Consider the following 20,004-nt stretch of genomic DNA (forward strand, 5'->3'; position numbering starts at 1 on the left):
TGTCCTTACTGACCTCCAGCTGACTTTCGGCTGCGGCGTTATTCTCTACAAAAAAACCACACGGAAAGACGCGATTCTGCAAACCGCTCTCAGGTGCTTTTTGTGGCAATGTTTTTTTTTTATCTTTTAGCATTTGTGACTTTTTTAAAAGTTCCTACATTTTCCCAGCAGCTGATTCCAGCACTGAGGGGCATAACTTAGTGGGCTTATTTATCAAGAAAAGCCAGAAACGATGTCTGCTTTTTCAGAGGAACAAGTTTCTCAAACTTTTGATAAATGTGTTTTATCTTCTTCCAACTGAGAAAAATAAAGCACTGCAAAAAATGGAGGCCTCTTATTTTAACCCCTTAGTGACCCCCCTAGGCCTTTTAACAGCGGCCATTGATGGGTTTTAGTACGATGCATACTCCTGTTTACAAAGCTGTATCAGAAGCCTGGCGCGGTGGATGGATGAAAACAGAAAAAAAGTCCCCTTAGCAGAATGCCCCTTTAATAATAACCCTTGCCCACTGTTTTACAAAAAATGTCAGGGACCAGCAAAAATGCTAAAAAGAAAAATCGGAATTTTGTGCCAAAACTACAATTCTGGTGAAAAACGGATTATATATATATATATATATATATATATATATATATATATATATATATATATATATATATATATATATATATATATATATATATATATATATATATATATCCCACTGTATGCCACATTCAGTTTTCAAGAACGTCCTTATCCTCCAGTACCGCCTCCGCCATTCTGCTCCCCTCTGCAGTGCACCCCTTACCTCCCCATCCCACTAGTCATCAGTCTCCCTGCACAGAATTTCCCCACATTCCACAGTATCAGCGCCCTCTAGCTGCCCAAGCTCAGTACTGCAGCAGTCATCTGATCTAGTTTGTTTCCCCGCCTCACTCTGCGCCTGCGCGGCGTTTCATTTCCATGGCGACGAATATTCCCATCTAAGTACTGCGGCATGGCCGACGAGGCGGAGCTGGGATGTGACGACTACACGGTATTCGCCGGTTCTGCCGAGCACGACGTGATGTGCAGCAAGATCTTCTGGAACTCCATCACCCTGCAGCCGCCGCTGGAGTCCCGGCTGGTGTCCGGGGACGTGGAGCAGAGGCTGAGAGTTGCCGGGGAGGCCGGGCCTCGTAAGTGCGCAGCTAGGAGGGGTCGTACTGCGCATGTCTAGCAGTGTTGGTTGCCCATAGCAACCAATCACAGCGCAGCGTCCATTTCTTACATCGCTGTGGTAAACAAGAAGCTGCGCAGTGATTGGTTGCTACGGGCAACAGAGACTTTTCCAGGAAGTAACGTGACATCCATGAGGTTAATTTAAAAAAAAAGGAACAAAATTGTGATAAAACTCCATTATTCCTATAGGCGAGCAGTCCCATGTGCCCGGCGCAGTACTGCTGCACGGCGAATGCTGTGACCCGGCGCATTACATGCTACGCTGCAGACTGCGGGACAATTACGCTTCGTCCGCATGTAGTGTAATGCTGCGGATTTTGTGTTTTGTGGTAAACGCAGCATGGATGAGATCTGCAGGAAATCTCAAAACACAATCTGCCATGTAAACTGTTCTGCAATGCGGATTTTTAGATCCAAACCCGTCATCTTCTGCGCAGATTTCTCCTAATCAAATGAAGGGTTGAATTCCACAGTGAATCCACATCATAACGCCGCTTTGGCCGCGATCTACCAAAATACTGTACGGATTTTATACTGCGCAACATCTGGCCAAAGTCTGTAAACCGCTATATGGGGGGAGGGGGGGAATATGGGTGTCATACTGACCGGTGGCCCGTTTTTGCGTCGTGTCTCTGCGAAATTGGTGCAGAACGATCTACAAAAGTGCGCGCTGCGTAACTCCGTTTCCTCACCTTTGAGCCCCTTTGGTGCTCGTTGTTTATGTTCATATTGCATACGTATTTACGTTTTTTCACGCATCCAAAAAAAAGCAAGAGAGCCCAACTGATGCCCCTTTTAGCTTTAAGTTTGCAAATATATACCCAAGCATTATAATGATTATTGATTCCCCTCCCAATATGGGGCTACGAAGATGAGGCTGACAGTGTATGCAGAAATCGCCCAGTCTGACCGCCCCGATCAATGGGCTCCTCTAGCCGCGCTTCATCATTAATCCTCTCATCAGCCTCCGAGGTCACGAAAATGACACTTGAGCTGAAACCGCCTTGTCAGGAATACATAAAGGGATCAATATACATGGCTTTTACTAAATGATCCCATATAATGGTTTATTATAAATGAAAAGTCACATTTCCAGTGCTGTACAATGGTGAGTGCAGCGGCATCCGTGGGGGCATCATCGGGGGGTGGAGCAAGGCTTGATGTATTGCGGGGGCATCATCGGGGGGTGGAGCCGACGCTTGATGTATTGCGGGGGCATCATCGGGGGGTGGAGCCGACGCTTGATGTATCGCGGGGGCATCATCGAGTGGTGGAGCAAGGCTTGATGTATTGTGGGGGCATCATCGGGGGGTGGAGCAACGCTTGATGTATTGCGGGGGCATCATCGAGTGGTGGAGCAAGGCTTGATGTATTGCGGGGGCATCATCGAGTGGTGGAGCAAGGCTTGATGTATTGCGGGGGCATCATCGGGGGGTGGGGCAATGCTTGATGTATTGCGGGGGCATCATTGGGGGGTGGAGCAACGTTTGATGTATTGCGGGGGCATCATCGGGGGGGTAGAGCAAGGCGTGGATGTATTGCGGGGGCATCATCGGGGGGGTGGAGAAAGGCGTGGATATATTGCGGGGGCATCATCGGGGGGTGGAGCAAGGCGTGGATGTATTGCGAGGGCATCATCGGGAGGTGTGGAGCAAGGCTTGATGTATTGTGGGGGCATCATCGGGAGGGGTGGAGCAAGGCTTGATGTATTGTGGGGGCATCATCGGGAAGTGTAGAGCAAGGCTTGATGTATTGTGGGGCATTATCAGGAGGGGTGGAGCAAGGCTTGATGTATTGTGGAGCATTATCGGGAGGGGTGGAGCAAGGCTTGATGTATTGTGGGGCATTATCGGGAGGGGTGGAGCAAGGCTTGATGTATTGTGGGGCATTATCGGGGGGGTGGAGCAAGGCTTGATGTATTGTGGGGGCATCATTGGAGGGGGTGAAGCAAGGCTTGATGTATTGTGGGGGCATCATCAGGAGGGGTGGAGCAAGGCTCGATGTATCGTGGGGGCGGAGCAAGGCTCGATGTATTGTGGGGGCATCATCGGGGGGTGGAGCAAGGCTTGATGTATTGCGGGAGTATCATCGGGGGGTGGAGCAAGGCTTGCTGTATTGCGGGGGCATCATCGGGGGGGGAGCAAGGCTTGATGTATTGCGGGGGCATCATTGGGGGGGTGGAGCAAGGCCTGATGTATTGCGGGGGTATCATCGGGGGGGTGGAGCAAGGCTTGATGTATTGTGGTGGTATCATCGGGGGGGGGGTGGAGCAAGGCTTGATGTATTGCGGGGGCATTATCGAGGGGTGGAGCAAGGCTTGCTGTATTGCGGGGGCATCATCGGGGGGTGGAGCAAGGCCTGATGTATTGCAGGGGCATCATTGGGGGGGTGGAGCAAGGCCTGATGTATTGTGGTGGTATCATCGGGGGGTGGAGCAAGGCTTGATGTATTGTTGGTAGAGTGTTTTTTAGGGTTCGTTCTCATTGACTAACTTATTTATTTGTCTTTTTCATTTTAATTACAAGGAAAGAATTACAGCTGGCAGGAACTGGAGGATCTCAGTGAGTATAGAATGCAGGCTTCGTTATTGGAATGATGGTACCGCATGCGTAGATCTATGGCCAAGCAGAGCCGCTGCGTGCAAGCAATGTTCAGAACCGTATCCGCTGGCAGCTAGGGATGATCTGTGCGGAACAGCTCACCCTTGCAGGCTCTTGGTTATCTCTTTCTCTTCGTTTGCACAATCATTCTCAGATTTTCTGCTGTGGATATCCACAAGCGCAATCCGACCCGTTGGTGTGCGCCCGGCGTAAGTCTAGGTGTACACTAACTAATTTTGTGCAATGTGCTGTCTATGGAATTCCACAGACCCCACACAACCCCATTCTAGCCTATTAGGTAATGGACATTTCTTAGCACAGACTCGTGGTCTACGTGGCAAGTCCTCCAGTCCGTTCCACGGATGAAAAATAGGGCATGCCAATGCATATGAAAGTGCGCACTCCAAGCTCTGCTGATGCTACCGGTATTTGCCGGAGACTCTTGGGCGCCACTTGCAGTTACCCTCAGTAAGAGCACTGTGTGTTCACACGTAGCGGCAAATCCCCAGCAGTCATCCACAAACTGCGAGAACAATAACGCAGTGTAAATTGACCTCTACTGAGAATTTTTAATCCGTAGCATGTCACTTTATAGTAATATAGTATTTTGGGCTGCACTAGATGGACGTATGTCTATTGCCCCTCCCCTCCTCTCCTTCCTCATGTTGATCCAGAGAAAGGCAAAAATCCCCAATGAGGTAGAAAACATTTTTTCCCCCAGTCGTCTCCACGACAGCACCAATGAGATTGCCTCCTCCTGGTAGGACAGGAACATACTGAGAGGTTAAAAGCTCCCCCCCTTCCCCACTTTCCTCAGTGTCTTCCTGTCCTGCCAGGAGGCAGGATCTATGAGAGGAGCTGGTGGAGAAGCCAGCGAAAGTATACAGGCGGATCGGAAGGCAGTGGCTCACCCTGTCATCCCTTCGCAGCCAGACGACTCCCGGGACGCCACATCAGGGTGGTAACCCCCGGGCCAGGTTCCTCCCGCGGCGGCCCATGGGGGGTTCAAAGCGGGAGCCTCAGTCCCCCTCGTCCTCCGGCAGAAATTACAGCGCGGCGCTCCAGGAAGCCCTTTGACGGCAGGGGGCGGGGGGCCGCATCTTACGTCCAGCGCGATGACGTCATCGCGTCTGCATTAGGAGCGGAGGGGGCGGGGCTTAGCGCAGGAGCGCGAAAATTCAAATAGGAACCTGAGAGAAGCCAGAACACCAGCACTACAGGTCGCAAGGTGTCTGCAGCACTGGTATAAAGATGAGTGCTCCAGCCCCAGAGACAGCTGAAACCTCAGCCTCAGCGGCTGTAAGTAGCCAGTGCGGCAAAAATACAATGCAAATATCCAGTATGCTGTATATGGAAAAATTGCATGTTTACCCGCAAAAATGCTTTGTTTGTCAGGGGGATAAAAAAGACATCCCCCCCAGAACAAAACTGCGAAAATGCGTGGAATGCGGGACGAGACTACCAGCCACGTATCAGAGGCCTCTATGCAAGGCATGCGTGGCTAGGCTAGTCAGAGAGGAATCGGGGGGATTCCTGGATGACGTTAGGAAGCTGGTGAAGGAGGAAGTTCGATCAGCTCTAACGTCACTGCCGGCACCGCCAGCGAAACGCCAAAGAAAGGCATATGTTCCCGAGGAGCCTTCTGATTCCGAGAATTCCATCGGATCAGAGCAAGAGGAACAGGCGGCCGAAGAGTCCTCAGAGGAGGAGGACTACAGGAAATATTTGTTCCATCAAGACGAGTTGACGGAACTAATTAAATCAGTCAGGGCTACGTTAAAAATAGAACAGCCCAGAGAGCCGCGGACCCGACAGGATGAGATATTCAGTGGACTTGGGGAGAGGCGCAAACATACCTTCCCGGTCCACAAAAACATCTCTAAAATAATTCAGAGAGAGTGGAGTAAACCAGACGCAGGTTCCTTCTCCGCTCGAGGCGTAAAAAGGAGATACCCCCTGGAGGAGGAAGCTTGCGCAAGCTGGGACGAAATACCTAAGGTAGACGTCCCGGTGGCCAAGGTAGCCAAGAGGACGACTCTTCCCTTTGAGGATGCCGCACAGCTAAAAGACCCCATGGATCGCAAGGCAGAGGGACTCCTAAAGAAATCATGGGAGGCAGCGGCAAACATCCTTAGGCCAGGGATCGCAGCCACTTGCGTGGCGCGGACCCTGGGGGTATGGTTAGAGCAGCTGGAACTACACCTGACCAACAAAACACCAAGAGATCAGATCCTTAACTCCCTTCCCATCTTGCGCATGGCCACTAACTTCCTAGCGGACGCCGCGGCCGAGACCGTCAAACTCTCAGCAAAAGCCACAGCCCGCGCTAACTCAGCCAGAAGGGTGTTATGGCTGAGATCATGGTCAGGCGACCTGGCCTCGAAAAACAAATTGTGTGCCCTCCCATTCTACGGCCAATTTCTATTCGGACCGGACCTAGATAAAATTCTAGAGAAGGCGGCCGACAGGAAAAAAGGGTTCCCTGAGGAAAAACCACAGAGAGTGAAGACCTTTCCCCGGGCCCCAATGCAGCAGCCCGAGGCCTACCGAGGCAAGGGCAAGACAGGCCGCTGGAGTTACCCCAAGGGGGGCAGAGGAAGGAATATCCTCTTCAACCCCCACCAGGGGGAGCCGAAGCAAAGACCCTGACGCCATCCCCGTAGGGGCAAGGCTGGGGAGCTTTGTGGATCAATGGGCCGCAATCTGCGGGGGCCCATGGATCCCAAAAATCCTACAGTACGGATACCAGATAGAGCTGGTGTCCATCCCCAGAAGGAAATTTATTACCACGCGAGCCCCAAAAAAACAGCTACATTTACTAGGGCGAAGCGTGCGCGACTTGCAACGGTTAAACGCAATATCTCCCGTACCGCGAAACGAGGAAACCCAGGGCTATTACTCCAGGCTCTTTTTAGTAAAAAAACCCGGCGGGAAACACCGGACGATAATAAACCTGAAAGACCTGAACACCTGCGTCCGATACAGGAGATTCAAAATGGAGACCATCTCCTCGACAATAAAGTTGATCCCCAGAGGAGCCTACATGGCGTCCATCGATCTAAAGGACGCTTATTTTCACATCCCGATCCACAAAGATTCACAGAAATACCTGCGGTTCGCAGTGGACATGGGCGGAAGAATAGAGCACCACCAGTTCAGATGCCTGCCCTTCGGGATATCCTCAGCTCCCAGAATCTTTACCAAGATTATGGCAGAGGTAGCCGCCCACTTGAGAGAAAAATCGATCCTAGTAGTACCGTACCTGGACGATATTCTATTAATAGCAGAGTCCAAAAAACTCCTAACCAAACACCTGGAGACAGTGCTACAACTTCTCCAATCATTGGGATGGATTATAAACTGGGAAAAATCCAGCCTAGATCCCGGCAAGCAGAAGACGTTTCTGGGAATAACTCTCGACTCAGAATCGCAATGCTCCTACCTACCCGAGGAGAGAATACAAAAAATCCGCAGAATAGTCAAAACCTTCCTACGAAGACGATTCTGCACAATTCGGGAGGCAATGTCTCTCCTGGGGAGCTTGACATCATGCATCCCAGGAGTAGCATGGGCCCAGGCCCACACCAGAGCCCTGCAGGCCGTAGTCCTATCCTCGTGGGACAAAAGGCAGTCCTCGTTAGGGGCAAGGATGTACATCCCAAACAGGGCAAAAACATCCCTGCGTTGGTGGACATCCCCAGAGAACCTGCGGAGAGGGGTTCACTGGCTACAAAACCCAGCCATCCACATCACAACAGACGCAAGCGCCTGTGGATGGGGAGCGCATGTGGGGAACCAATTCTTTCAGGGTCCCTGGCCTCAGAGGATAAAAGAACAGTCCTCAAATTTCAGAGAACTACAGGCAGTTTGGCAGGTTCTACAGCAGTTGGGCAACTCGCTACAGAACCAACACATAAAAATACTGTCAGACAATGTCACCGCGGTCGCTCACATACGACACCAAGGGGGCACAAGATCTCCCCCACTGCAAAGCATCGCACAGAAAATCTTTCACTGGGCGGAGGGCCGGATCCTCTCGATCACGGCAACCCACTTAAAGGGGACACTAAACGGAAAAGCAGACTTCCTCAGCAGGAAGCAGATAGACCCAGGAGAGTGGTCCCTCTCCCCAGAGGCATTCAGAATCTTAACCAACCGGTGGGGGACCCCACAGTTGGACCTCTTCGCAACCAGGGAGAACACAAAAGTAGGCAACTTTTTCTCCCTCCGGCCAGGAGATCATCCGATAGCGGTAGACGCCCTAGGCCAGGACTGGGGACAAGGACTGGCCTACGCCTTTCCTCCCATACCACTAATCCCCAGGGTTTTACAGCACTTCAGAACCCAGGGATGCACGCTAATCCTAGTGACCCCCTTCTGGCCGAAAAGAAGCTGGTTCGGTCTTCTGACAACACTGAGCGTCCAGGACCCAGTCACCTTCCCTACCTGGACGGATCTTCTATCGCAGGGGCCACTGAACCACCCCGGCCTAGACAAACTCCATTTAACGGCATGGCTCTTGAGGAATCCTCGCTAAGAAAGAAAGGATTCTCAGAGAAAGTAGTAGAAACCCTAATGTCCAGTAGGAAAAAGACGACCCACCTGATCTACCAGAAGGTCTGGAGAAAGTTTTCCTCATGGAGACAGGGAAGGGATCGCGGGGATTCTATCCCCGACACTCCGCTAATCTTAGAATTCCTGCAGGAGGGCTTAGAGATGGGCCTCTCCCCGAGCACCCTAAAAGTCCAAGTTTCAGCCCTTAGCGCTATCTGCGACACAAAATTCGCAGACGATAGATGGGTCCACAGGTTCCTAACAGCAGCAGCTAGATTACGCCCTAGGCCCATAAACCTGTTCCCAGACTGGAACCTTAATTGGGTTCTAGGGGCCATGACAGCGGTACCATTCGAACCGATCGAGTCGCTACCTATAAGAATGCTTACAATCAAGACCATCTTCCTAGTAGCCATTTCATCCGCAAGACGGGTTAGCGAACTACAGGCCTTGTCCATCCGCCACCCGTTTATGAAAATTGCAGACACCAAACAAATATTTAAAACAGACCCGGCCTTTATGCCGAAAGTAGTGTCAGATTTTCATAGGTCCCAGGATATAATAATCCCCTCATTCTTCAGCAACCCAAAAAACGAGGAGGAAAGAACCCTAAGCTGCCTGGACGTTAGGAGAGCAGTCCTAACCTACATAGATACAACGAGCCACTGGAGGCGGGACGACAACCTGTTCGTCCAGTTCAGTGGACCAAATAAGGGTAGCAAAGCAGCGAAAAGGTCCATAGCCAGGTGGATCCGCCTGGCCATCATAGAATCCTATAAAGCCCTCGGGAAGGAGATCCCGTTAGCTCTTAAGGCCCATTCCACAAGGGCAGTGGCGTCCTCATGGGCCGAACACAGTTCAGCCTCGGTCGAGCAAATTTGCAAGGCCGCAGTCTGGAAAAAACCCCACACGTTCACTAAACACTATAGGGTAAAAGTGCAGCAGGACGAGGACATGGCCTTCGGCCGCAAAGTCCTCTCGGCAGCGATCCCACCCTAATAAACTTTAGTTGGTACGTCTCATTGGTGCTGTCGTGGAGACGACTGGGGGAAAAAGTGGATTATACCCACCTGATAATCAGGTTTCCAGTAGTCTCCACGACAGCACCCGTACCTTTCCCGCCCTATAAAAATAAAATAATAAATTTAAAAATAAAAAAACCCCGGTTAGGGGAAGAAATTTAAAGGAGATGTCCCGCGCCGAAACGGGTTTGTTTTTTTTTAACCCCCCCCCCCCGTTCGGCGCGAGACAACCCCGATGCAGGGGTTAAAAAAACAAACAGCACAGCGCTTACCTGAATCCCGGCGGTCCGGCGTCTTCATACTCACCTGCTGAAGATGGCCGCCGGGATCCTCTGTCTTCATGGACCGCAGGGCTTCTGTGCGGTCCATTGCCGATTCCAGCCTCCTGATTGGCTGGAATCGGCACGTGACGGGGCGGAGCTACACGGAGCCCCATAGAGAAGAGGAGAAGACCCGGACTGCGCAAGCGCGGCTAATTTGGCCATCGGAGGGCGAAAATTAGTCGGCACCATGGAGACGAGGACGCCAGCAACGGAGCAGGTAAGTATAAAACTTTTTATAACTTCTGTATGGCTCATAATTAATGCACAATGTACATTACAAAGTGCATTATTATGGCCATACAGAAGTGTATAGACCCACTTGCTGCCTCGGGACATCTCCTTTAAGTTTAGCTCCTGCCCCGGCAATTCGTTAGAATCCACTGAGGAAAGTGGGGAAGGGGGGGAGCTTTTAACCTCTCAGTATGTTCCTGTCCTACCAGGAGGAGGCAATCTCATTGGTGCTGTCGTGGAGACTACTGGAAACCTGATTATCAGGTGGGTATAATCCACTTTTTTTCTCTCACATTCCCTGCAGAGCAGTAAGTATAAAAATACCCCACAGTTTATAAGTAGATCACTCCTACTTAAAGGGAACCTGTGAACATGCAGTCCTGTGGCTGCAGATAGGACGGCATCCTCAATCTGACAGCTTCCCCTTTTACACAGTTTTGCATATGAATGCTCATTCTGGATTGTCCCATGTAAACGGGGAAGTGGTCAGCCAACAAACAAACACTCGTTTTTTAATTGATCACAACTTTGCAAAGTTCATTGCTATCGGCAGCTTATCTCCATGTAAACAGGGTGTGCTGCTGACAAGTGCATGAGGAATGATGGATTGTATTAGCAATAGAGATGAGCGAGCCTACTCGGCCACGCCCCTTTTTCGCCCGAGCACCGCGATTTTCGAGTACTCCCGTACTTGGGTGAAAAGATTCGGGGGCGCCGTGGGTGAGTGGGGGGTTGCAGCGGGGAGTGGGGGGGGAGAAGGAGAGAGAGCTTCTCCCTGTTCCCCGCTGCTACCCCCCGCTCCACCACGCCTCCCCCCGCCCCCCGGCGCCCCCCGAATCTCTTCACCCGAGTACGGAAGTACTCGAAAATCACGGTGCTCGATCGAGTAATTACTCGAAACGAGTACATTCGCTCATCTCTATTTAGCAATCATTCATTCCCCATATATTTTGTATCGACCTATATGAAGGCCCTTTAAACAAGTGGCGATTTAACTTATTTTCTAGTCGATTGGCACTCATTATGGACCTGAAATAAGACTGTGGAAAAGGACTTTAAGGAGTTTTGTCTACCATGTCTTTTTTGTGCCATTGTCGAATGGCTTTTTTTAACACCGCCCCCTCTCTGGCAATGTAATATGGATAAAGTGTGAGCCCCCTCCGCTCGAAGTCTGGCGCACACGGTGAAAGATATAATTTTTAGTACGCTACTTAATTGTTTTACCGCTGTAGGCAGGTTTAAAGACTCAAACGTGGTGACGGGTTCCTTTTAATCCCCTGTTCAAAATTGGTTTACATCTCTGCGTGTAACATTTTGCATTCTGCTGCGTTAATCCGTTATTTTTGCCTAGCGCCTTTTTAAACTTATATCAGAAAATAGGTTTTCTTTTTCAGAGACAGAATATTTTTTGCTGGAAGCACAGAGAGTGCAAGACGCAGAGCAGCGATCCGTTTATATGCAGAAAGTAAGTACGGTTCATATGTTACTATGTAATAGGATTGAGGTCTGTAAGTGCAGTAAATCACAGGGACGCACCTAGACCTTCATATCCACAGGATGTGGGCTATATTGGGGGGGAGGGGTACCTACCATACCAGATACCAAATACCAGATTCTAGTGATCCAATTGCTCAGACTGATCAGTTGTCCTGGATCTAGTAAGATAGTAGTAGACTGCCTGGGCTTATCTCTCATACCACAATGTGGTCCCAACTTACTTGACAGTAAGTGTAGAAAATCCAAGCAAATACTTACTCTCCTTTGGCATTATTCTGTCTCATGTTGTAACTGAATTTGTGACAGGTCTTCAAATAATTTATATATATAGATATATAGATAATATTTAACACCCCTGTCAGGGTGCCACAGGGTTCGGTACTAGGCCCCATTCTGTTCAATATATTTATCAACGACCTGATAGAGGGGCTGCACAGTAAAATCAATATTCGCAGATGACACAATTATGCAAGATAATTAATGCAACAGAGGACAATGTGCGGCTACAAACGGACCTGGATAAGCTGGGGGCTTGGGCAGAAAAATGGCAAATGAAGTTGAATATTGATAAATGTAAGGTTATGCAAATGGGCAGCAGAAACGGATGTCACCAATATACACTTAAGGGGGTACTGCTAGGGAAAAGTGAGATGGAAAAAAACCTGGGTGTACTAGAGGATTGTAGACTAAACTGGAGTAACCAATGCCAGGCAGCTGCTGCAAAAGCAAATAGAGCCTTGGGGTGCATTAAAAGAGGTATAGGGGCGAGGGATGAGAACATTATCCTCCCACTATATGAGGCACTTGTCAGGCCTCACGTGGAATACTGTGTACAGTTCTGGACACCGGTGCTCAGGAAAGATGTCACAGTGCTTGAGGGGGTTCAAAGAAGGGCAACTAAACTAATACATGGAAAGAAGGGACAGGAATACTAAGAGAGGCTATTCAAACTGGGACTATTTACCGTGGAAAAAAGACGGTTAAGGGGCGATCAAATAATATAATAATAATAATAATCTTTATTTGTATAGCGCCAACTTATTCCGCAGCGCTTATAATGTTAAATAACTATGTATAAATACATGAGGGGACAATACAGGGATCTCTCCTATGATCTGCTTATACCCAGGACTGCGACGGTAGCAAGAGGGCATCCGCTACGTCTAGAAGAAAGCAGGTTTCGCCACCACAGAAAAGGGTTCTTTACTGTAAGAGCAGTGAGACTGTGGAACTCTCTGCCTACAGACATGGTGATGGCAAAATCCATAGAGGAGTTAGTCTAGGACGAGGGGACTAGATGTCTTTCTAGAGCGGAAGGATATTACAGGATATAAATTTTAGGTGACCAGCGGGTTGTTGATCTGGGTTTACAGACAGGTAGGAACTATTAGAGGTTGATCCAGGGATTAGTCTGACTGCCATTAGGGAGTCTGAAAGGAATTTTTTTCCCCGAAAGGGCTAATTGGCTTCTGCCTCTTGGGGTTTTTGCCTTCTTCTGGATCAACAAGGAGGTTGAAATAGGGTGAACTAGATGGACATTATCTTCATTCGGCCTAACATACTATGTTACTATATTAGGTGTCCCAGTAGACCTACTGAGGGAGTGTAGCGCAAATTGTTCTGATTGGGAATTGAATGGGATCCATTGGTTTTCAATTCCCAAACTTTAAGACCTGTATAAAGGGTCGGACATTGATTTGCAGGAATGCTGCCATCCAATAGGTGGGGCTGTAGAGACATTTTTCCATCTCCCTTATCTGCATATTACCCAGAAGAGCATGCATGGCCATAAATCTCCTCACTCACCTTCTAGGTGCTTTACTCAATGAGAGACAATACTTCTCCCGTCTATTCCTGATAGATCGCACCCCGTTATGTAACTGTATTAATAGGCCGCATACTATAGTATGCCTGTTGTGTAATTCCCCCTGATTGGCTGAGGGAGTGTAGCACTTGTTCTTCCATCAGACCGTACAGTACAATGTATGGGTGCATTCACATATAGTATATCTGTTGCAGACTTTCCGCAGCAGAAAACCCGCAGCAAATATACTGCTACACTATAGTATGCGGTCTATTAATATAGTTATATAACAGGGTGTGATCTATCAGGAATAGGCGGGAGGAGTATTGTATCTCCTTGAGTAGAGAACCTAGAAGGCGAGTGAGGAGATTTATAAGGCCATGCATGCTCTTCTGGGTAATATGCTCAGATAGACACAATACAAAGCATTCCAGTTGCTTGATAAAGTCGCCAGTGAGTGACGAAACACATTGTATTGTTGTCAAATGGAAGTTTATCCATATATGATGAAGGCTACCTAGACCCTTTTTTCCTAAGGAGCGCAGAGTTTTTAAAAAACTTTTTCCACATTGCAGTATAAGGCTGCCTGTCCACTGCCGAGGCGGAATATTTATAGCGATATTTCGCCGCAGGGGAGCACGAACAGGTCTCCGTGCTGAGCCTATCTAATAGATAGGCTCACCGTGGAAAATCGCAGCATGCCGTGATTCAAATCCTGCGAGCGGAGAATCGCTATTTTTCTCCGCTTCTGGACATTGGGCTGCGCTTTCCATAGTAAGCCTATGGAAAGCATTCGCTGCGTTACCCGCAGCCGGATTATCGCCGGATTAACGCAATAACAACTCGCTCGTGGACAGGCAGCCTAAATAGCCACAGGGATTTTCAAAAACTCTGCTGATTCGATGTGGAAACTTACCATTCTATGTAAAGGAGATCGTGTCCACATGGCTTGTACGTTTATAGTAAAATCCGCAGCGTTTATGGCATTTATGAAGGTGGCCTTAATGTCTTGACCTTGCGCTATAGTAGCACTGGTGCGCCTCTGTGTCCCTCACATGACCAAGGCAGATTTGTATCAGCTGGAAGGAAGCGATGAAGAATTTTATCGAATGACAGCAAATAAAATAAAGATCTTAAACCGGAATATAAAAAGTAAATTTGCATTTTCTGTAACTTTTCATTATACAAAGAATAACATTTATTTGCTAAAACCATAAAAACCGCCTTCACTGTAGAAAACCATAATACTGCATGCACATAAAAAACCATAATACTGCATGCACATAAAGACCATAATACTGTATGCACATAAAAAACCATAATACTGCATGCACATAAAAGACCAGGAGTAGCAGATTTATGGTGCCAGTGTATCTAGTTAATAGAGTTTTCTCTCTAGCAGACAGCGGATGAAGGGGTCAGCGTTGGTTTCAATCTCCTATTTGCTGGCAGCGTTTGCCAGAGATATACTATGATCCGATGAGAGGGAGAGGGGCTAATTGTAAAGCTGTTCGTCCAGGTCACTTCTATATTATATTGAAAACTAACCCAATCATGAAACTATCATTTTCTTACGACCACGAGGCTTTATATATTACTTTGCCACTTCCAACTGGAAATGTGATTGTGCTTACAGCGCAGTAAACAAGTATTTGTGCCGTCCAGACTCTCAGTTATCACATATTTATTACACTGGATGGGTTTTCCAACACCCTCCACACAAATCACAAAGCATAGATTCTGTTATAAGGTCTTTCTTCCTGCCTGGCACGCCATAATTGAGTTTTTCAACACTGAGCACCGTGCCAATCTCGAATGGGGGTCCCGTGTCCTTTTTTGCATCCGCCCACAGTGAGAAGGAGACTGAATTGAGTGCTGGTCTTGCGAGTGCCCTTGCGCTCCATTCACCTTCAGTGGGATTGTGGAAACACCCACTTGGGTATTTCCATCAGCCCCATTGAAATGAATGGCGCTCTAACCACGCATGTTCTCCAGTGCTTCCTTCATACTGGTGTCACTCCAGGGGTATAAGTGACCCCCGCAGTGAAATGCAGTCGGGACAGAGGAGTCCTGTTTAGCAGACTATCCTGTATCCTGTGGACACGGGGGATAACCTATCATCTTGGTATGGCCCCTTAAGCATTTTTCAAATAGGAAATGTTCTAATGTTTGTTTCTTCTTCATTCAGATCTAGACACGGTTCTTGTGGGTTAACTCCTATTCAGGTCTGTTAGGAGGGAGAACCCAGATGGGATCTGTGCTCTCAGTAATTCACTGACCGTTACATTGCGATGCAGAATGACATAGATGTTAAAAAGGACCTACTGATGTCATATATATCTACACAAGGATGTCATCAAAAAATTGATGAATTTGTCTTATTGGGGCATCTGTAAATAGGTCTGTTTTGCTGATATGTCACTATACCGGTAGTTGACAGCTTGCTAATCAGAAGGAATAGAGCTGACATATGAAAATCCACTAATGTTTGATGTTATGTTTAATTGATTGTGGAGACTTTGTTTCTTGACTAGTCCTGTTGTTTCAATTCCGTAGTTATGCCAGTCATGTCCTCATGCATCAATATTAATCGTGAAAACCCATTTGTAGTTCATCTTCTTGGAAAGAAAATCATTAGACATCAAAACCGGGATGCCAGCATTTGTCTTTCCAGATTGATCGTTGTCAGAGGGATATATAGGGTCTACTGAGTACTTTAATGGACATATGTCCAAGTTATATTAAATACTTTGAACGGTGTAATTAAACAGAGGCTTTGTAAAGTCCCGGTATGTAGCTTTAAATGATTGCTTAGCCATTGATCTGAGTGAAGTACACTGCAGATAAAAGGACTCCCATTGATTGATCATTGGTAACAGTAGTAGTTTGTAAAAGGTACATATTGAGGTTTGGTTACATTCTCATTATAATCTATTAAAAGAATGCGGTCGGGGGTGCGGACCCGGTGCTGCACGCAACAGAAAGAGGTGAGGGGGAGACCGGGACCGCCGGCGACACCGCAGAGCACCGCAGTATCCACACGGCACCCACAGTAAGAACGAGCACGTGGAGCGGCAGCCGCCGCCGCCATCTTGTGGAAAGACTACCGGCGAGCGAACAACCGCCGGAGCAACCCCCCCCCCCCCCCTGCGCTGACACAGGGAGGGAAGGAGCCGGACACCCGGTGAGGCACCTGCAATACCAGCGGCAATAGCGACGCCAGCGGCGGACCCGCGGTGCCGCAATTGACACAACAGCCGGCCTGTGAACGGAGCCGACAAGCTCTGAAGGGAAAAAGGCTCAGCAGCGGGGGCGCGCAGAGAACTCCTTACGGAAAGAAAAAGGTAACACCGGGAGCAGCAATCGGTGAGTGCTGGGGAGAAGGGGCAGTAGCCACTATACCCTACACAAATCAGAGTCCAGGAGCAGACCCCCCCCCCTCCCCACCAAACCCAGGAAAGAGGGCACAGAAACAACCACAGAATACCCCCAATAGAGGGAAAGGGTGGCACAGATCCTGCAGAAGAACCCCACCCCGCAAACGGCGGCAAACCGGCACTGCTAATAAAGCATAGCAGTCAAACGAAACAGGGGCGAAGCACCATATATACAAGCCCTGCGCCATATAGAATTGATACACAAGCCATAAGAAGAGCGCGCCAGCGGACATCTCAGCATCTAACACAACAAACCTGAGACAAAGCAACTGAGCACGCCACCAAACAATCCTGAGAGGGCAACATGGGGCCTACCAGGCAGAATGCCGCAGCTGATAAATTGAAGGCGTTCTCCAGAAATGAAACCCGCAAGGACCCAGGCTCCAACCCCACACCACCGGCCCCAGGGGGCTCACCCCCCCTGACAAAAAGCACCAACTTAAGCCCAGTGGAGGGGACAGTCCAAACCCTACAACAGCTGTCCGAGCAACTGTTAACCGCAATCCAAACCTCTACGACTACTCTAACCAGTAAAATTGACGAAGTTAAAATGGATGTAAGCCTCCTCAGACAAGACCTCCAAAACCTGAGAGAAAGAGTCACAAATACGGAAGACAGAATATCCACACTAGATGATACCATCTCCCCAATGTCAGCCGCAATAAGAGACCTCACACAAAAAGCCGAATACTGGAGACAAAAAGCGGACGACCTTGAAAACCGCTCGAGACGCAATAATCTGCGCATAGTCGGCCTCCCAGAACGAACCGAGGGGCAGAGACCCGAAGAATTCTTAGAGAAATGGATCCGCGCACTTCTTCCCAAGGCTGACCTATCACAAATCTTCGTTATCGAACGAGCCCACCAAGTGCCAATGAAGCCGCCCATACCTGGGGCCCCACCCAGACCTCTGCTAGCAAAACTACTCAACTCCCGCGACAGAGATACTATTCTGCAAGCCGCCAGAAAAGGAGGACCTCTACGCCACGACAACGCCACAATATCCATTTTCCCGGATTTCTCGGCAGACCTCCAAAAACAAAGGGCGTCATTCTTCAGCGTCAAAAGGCAACTTCGAGATTTACAGCTCCCGTATTCCATGGTGTATGCAGCGCGACTGCGAGTGATCGACGGAGAGCGCACCCGTTTCTTCACCTCACCATCCGAAGCAGAAAAATGGTTAACCACCAGACGACGACCAGAAGGACTGTAACGTATACAAAACCTTACCGCTTTCTTGTCTCCCTTTTAGGTGATGGGACTTACATGTGATATACAAATGTGTTACTAAAACCACTTAATGATATTGCAAACCATTAAACCAAAGATGAAGCATAGCCTCCGGGCCGACCCCGGCATAGTACCCACTCCCACCTCTACCCCCACCCCTCCCTTCTACTCCCCATTAGCCCTCTCTCCTCCTCCCCCCCTTCCTCCCCCCTCCTCTCTCCCTCTGAAAGGGAGTCCACCTATCCAATATAAAACGAAATATGGTCGGCTCACACCACTGCTTTAACAACCCAACAGAACCACGAGTATAGCGAACGTTGAAGCTATGCTAAGTTGGTTACCCCGAGTAAAAATTAGCCACGAATATTGACATAGTCAGTAACCAAAACCTGTTTAATTACAAGTTATAGAAGTTACAAGTTGGTAATATACTACCGCAATGTTTTTTAGTTGTATGCATCGGGTGCTCAATGATAATGTTTTTTCTGTAAATGTACTGAAATGTGATTGCATAACAAGTAACAAAGAAATGGTGAGGTGTGACGGGGGGGTTTCCTGGGGGCCATGATACCATAAAAAACTCTATCCGGACTCAATCAAATCACCTCCGCCAATGGCTGAGATAACCTTCGTGTCCTGGAACGTCAGAGGCATGGGGTCCCCCAGGAAGCGAACCACAATAAATTCCTTAATATGCTCCTGGCGACCACATGTACTGTGCCCACAGGAGACCCACCTTACGCCTGAAACTTCCAAATGTCTGTCGAAGCCATGGGTCCAGTGGTCGGCACATTCATACCACACATCATACTCCAGGGGGGTGTCACTACTGATAGAGAGATCACTCAGATGGGAGGTGGAACAATTGAAAAGAGACCCGGAGGGCAGGTTTATCTTCGTAAGATCCAAAATAAATAACGATCTATATGTACTCCTATGTTACTATAATCCACCATCAACGTCAACAGCCCTTCTGGCAGAAGGCATACAATTTGCCTCATTTTCACCAGATGCAACGACTATCTGCATGGGAGACATCAATATGGTCATGGACCCAACCCTTGACAGATTTGGGGGTGGTGCTCGGGGATCGGGAGACACGGGCCTAACCCGTCTAGCCTCTATGATCTCGGTGACGGGATGGTTGGACATGTGGCGAATATTCCACCCACACCGGAGGGAGTTCTCCTGCCACGCAGCCCATAATCATGCGTTGAGTCGAATAGACTACATATTTGGATCTCCCTCACTATTTTCAAAAATTCAATACATCGAATTCCTCCCAAGAGGGGTATCAGATCATTCACCAATTCGTATGGCCCTCAAAAATCCAGGCTCTCCTGCTATCAGAAAGCAACGAATACACCCGTTTTGGCTGTCACTGCTTGGCCCAAATGATAGAATAGTTGACCAAATTCAAATTTACTATGAAGCACACGAAGCGAGCCCAGATAGGATGTTGGTTTGGGAAGCCTTCAAACCATACCTTAGAAGATGTTTTAAATCCTCAATCTCCTTCGTCAAAAAAACCACAGCAAAGGAAGAACAATTGGCGGAACAATGCCGACAACTAGAAAAGGAATTCATATCTGACCCCTCAAACGCAAAAAGAGATAAATGGCTACAAGCAGGCAGAGAGTATTTGTTACACTTAAAAGAGAAAGCCCAAAGGAAATTATTCTTTACACGCCAGTCCTTCTTCGAACTGGGTAACCAGTCCAGCAAATTATTAGCATACATGGCCCGACAAGAGACTACCTCTCCGGCCATACTAAGGATTCAATCAGCAGAGGGCACAATAATCACGGACCCCAAAGACATATTAAGTAGATTCCAACATCTTTACTCTGACCTATACCAATCCCAAACTAATTACACCCCAACAGAGCTGGAGACCTACCTAACCAGTATAACATTCCCAGTAATACAAGAAACACATAGATCCCTGCTAGACGACCCCATCACAATAGAAGAGATAGGGGAGGCAATGGAGAACATGGCAAAAAATAAGACCCCGGGTACAGACGGCATACCAGTAGAGGTTTACTTACAATACAGAGAAGAAATAACACCACAACTACTCTCGCTATATGAAAATATAT

The 20,004-nt window shown here is 48.4% G+C and overlaps 1 protein-coding gene across 1 annotated transcript in view; it reads left to right on the plus strand.

The window, feature by feature from the left end:
* Window positions 1–936: 936 nt before the first annotated feature.
* Window positions 937–20,004, plus strand: part of HOATZ (HOATZ cilia and flagella associated protein) — a 69,491-nt gene continuing 50,423 nt past the window's right edge. The window contains exons 1-3 of the mRNA XM_066606965.1: window positions 937–1,161; window positions 3,730–3,765; window positions 11,329–11,399. Coding sequence (XP_066463062.1) covers window positions 981–1,161; window positions 3,730–3,765; window positions 11,329–11,399 — 288 coding nt within the window. The 5' untranslated portion in view covers window positions 937–980. The remainder of the gene's footprint in view (window positions 1,162–3,729; window positions 3,766–11,328; window positions 11,400–20,004) is intronic.

This window comes from Eleutherodactylus coqui, chromosome 6 (genome assembly GCF_035609145.1).
Source record: "Eleutherodactylus coqui strain aEleCoq1 chromosome 6, aEleCoq1.hap1, whole genome shotgun sequence".
NCBI classification, from domain to species: domain Eukaryota; kingdom Metazoa; phylum Chordata; class Amphibia; order Anura; family Eleutherodactylidae; genus Eleutherodactylus; species Eleutherodactylus coqui.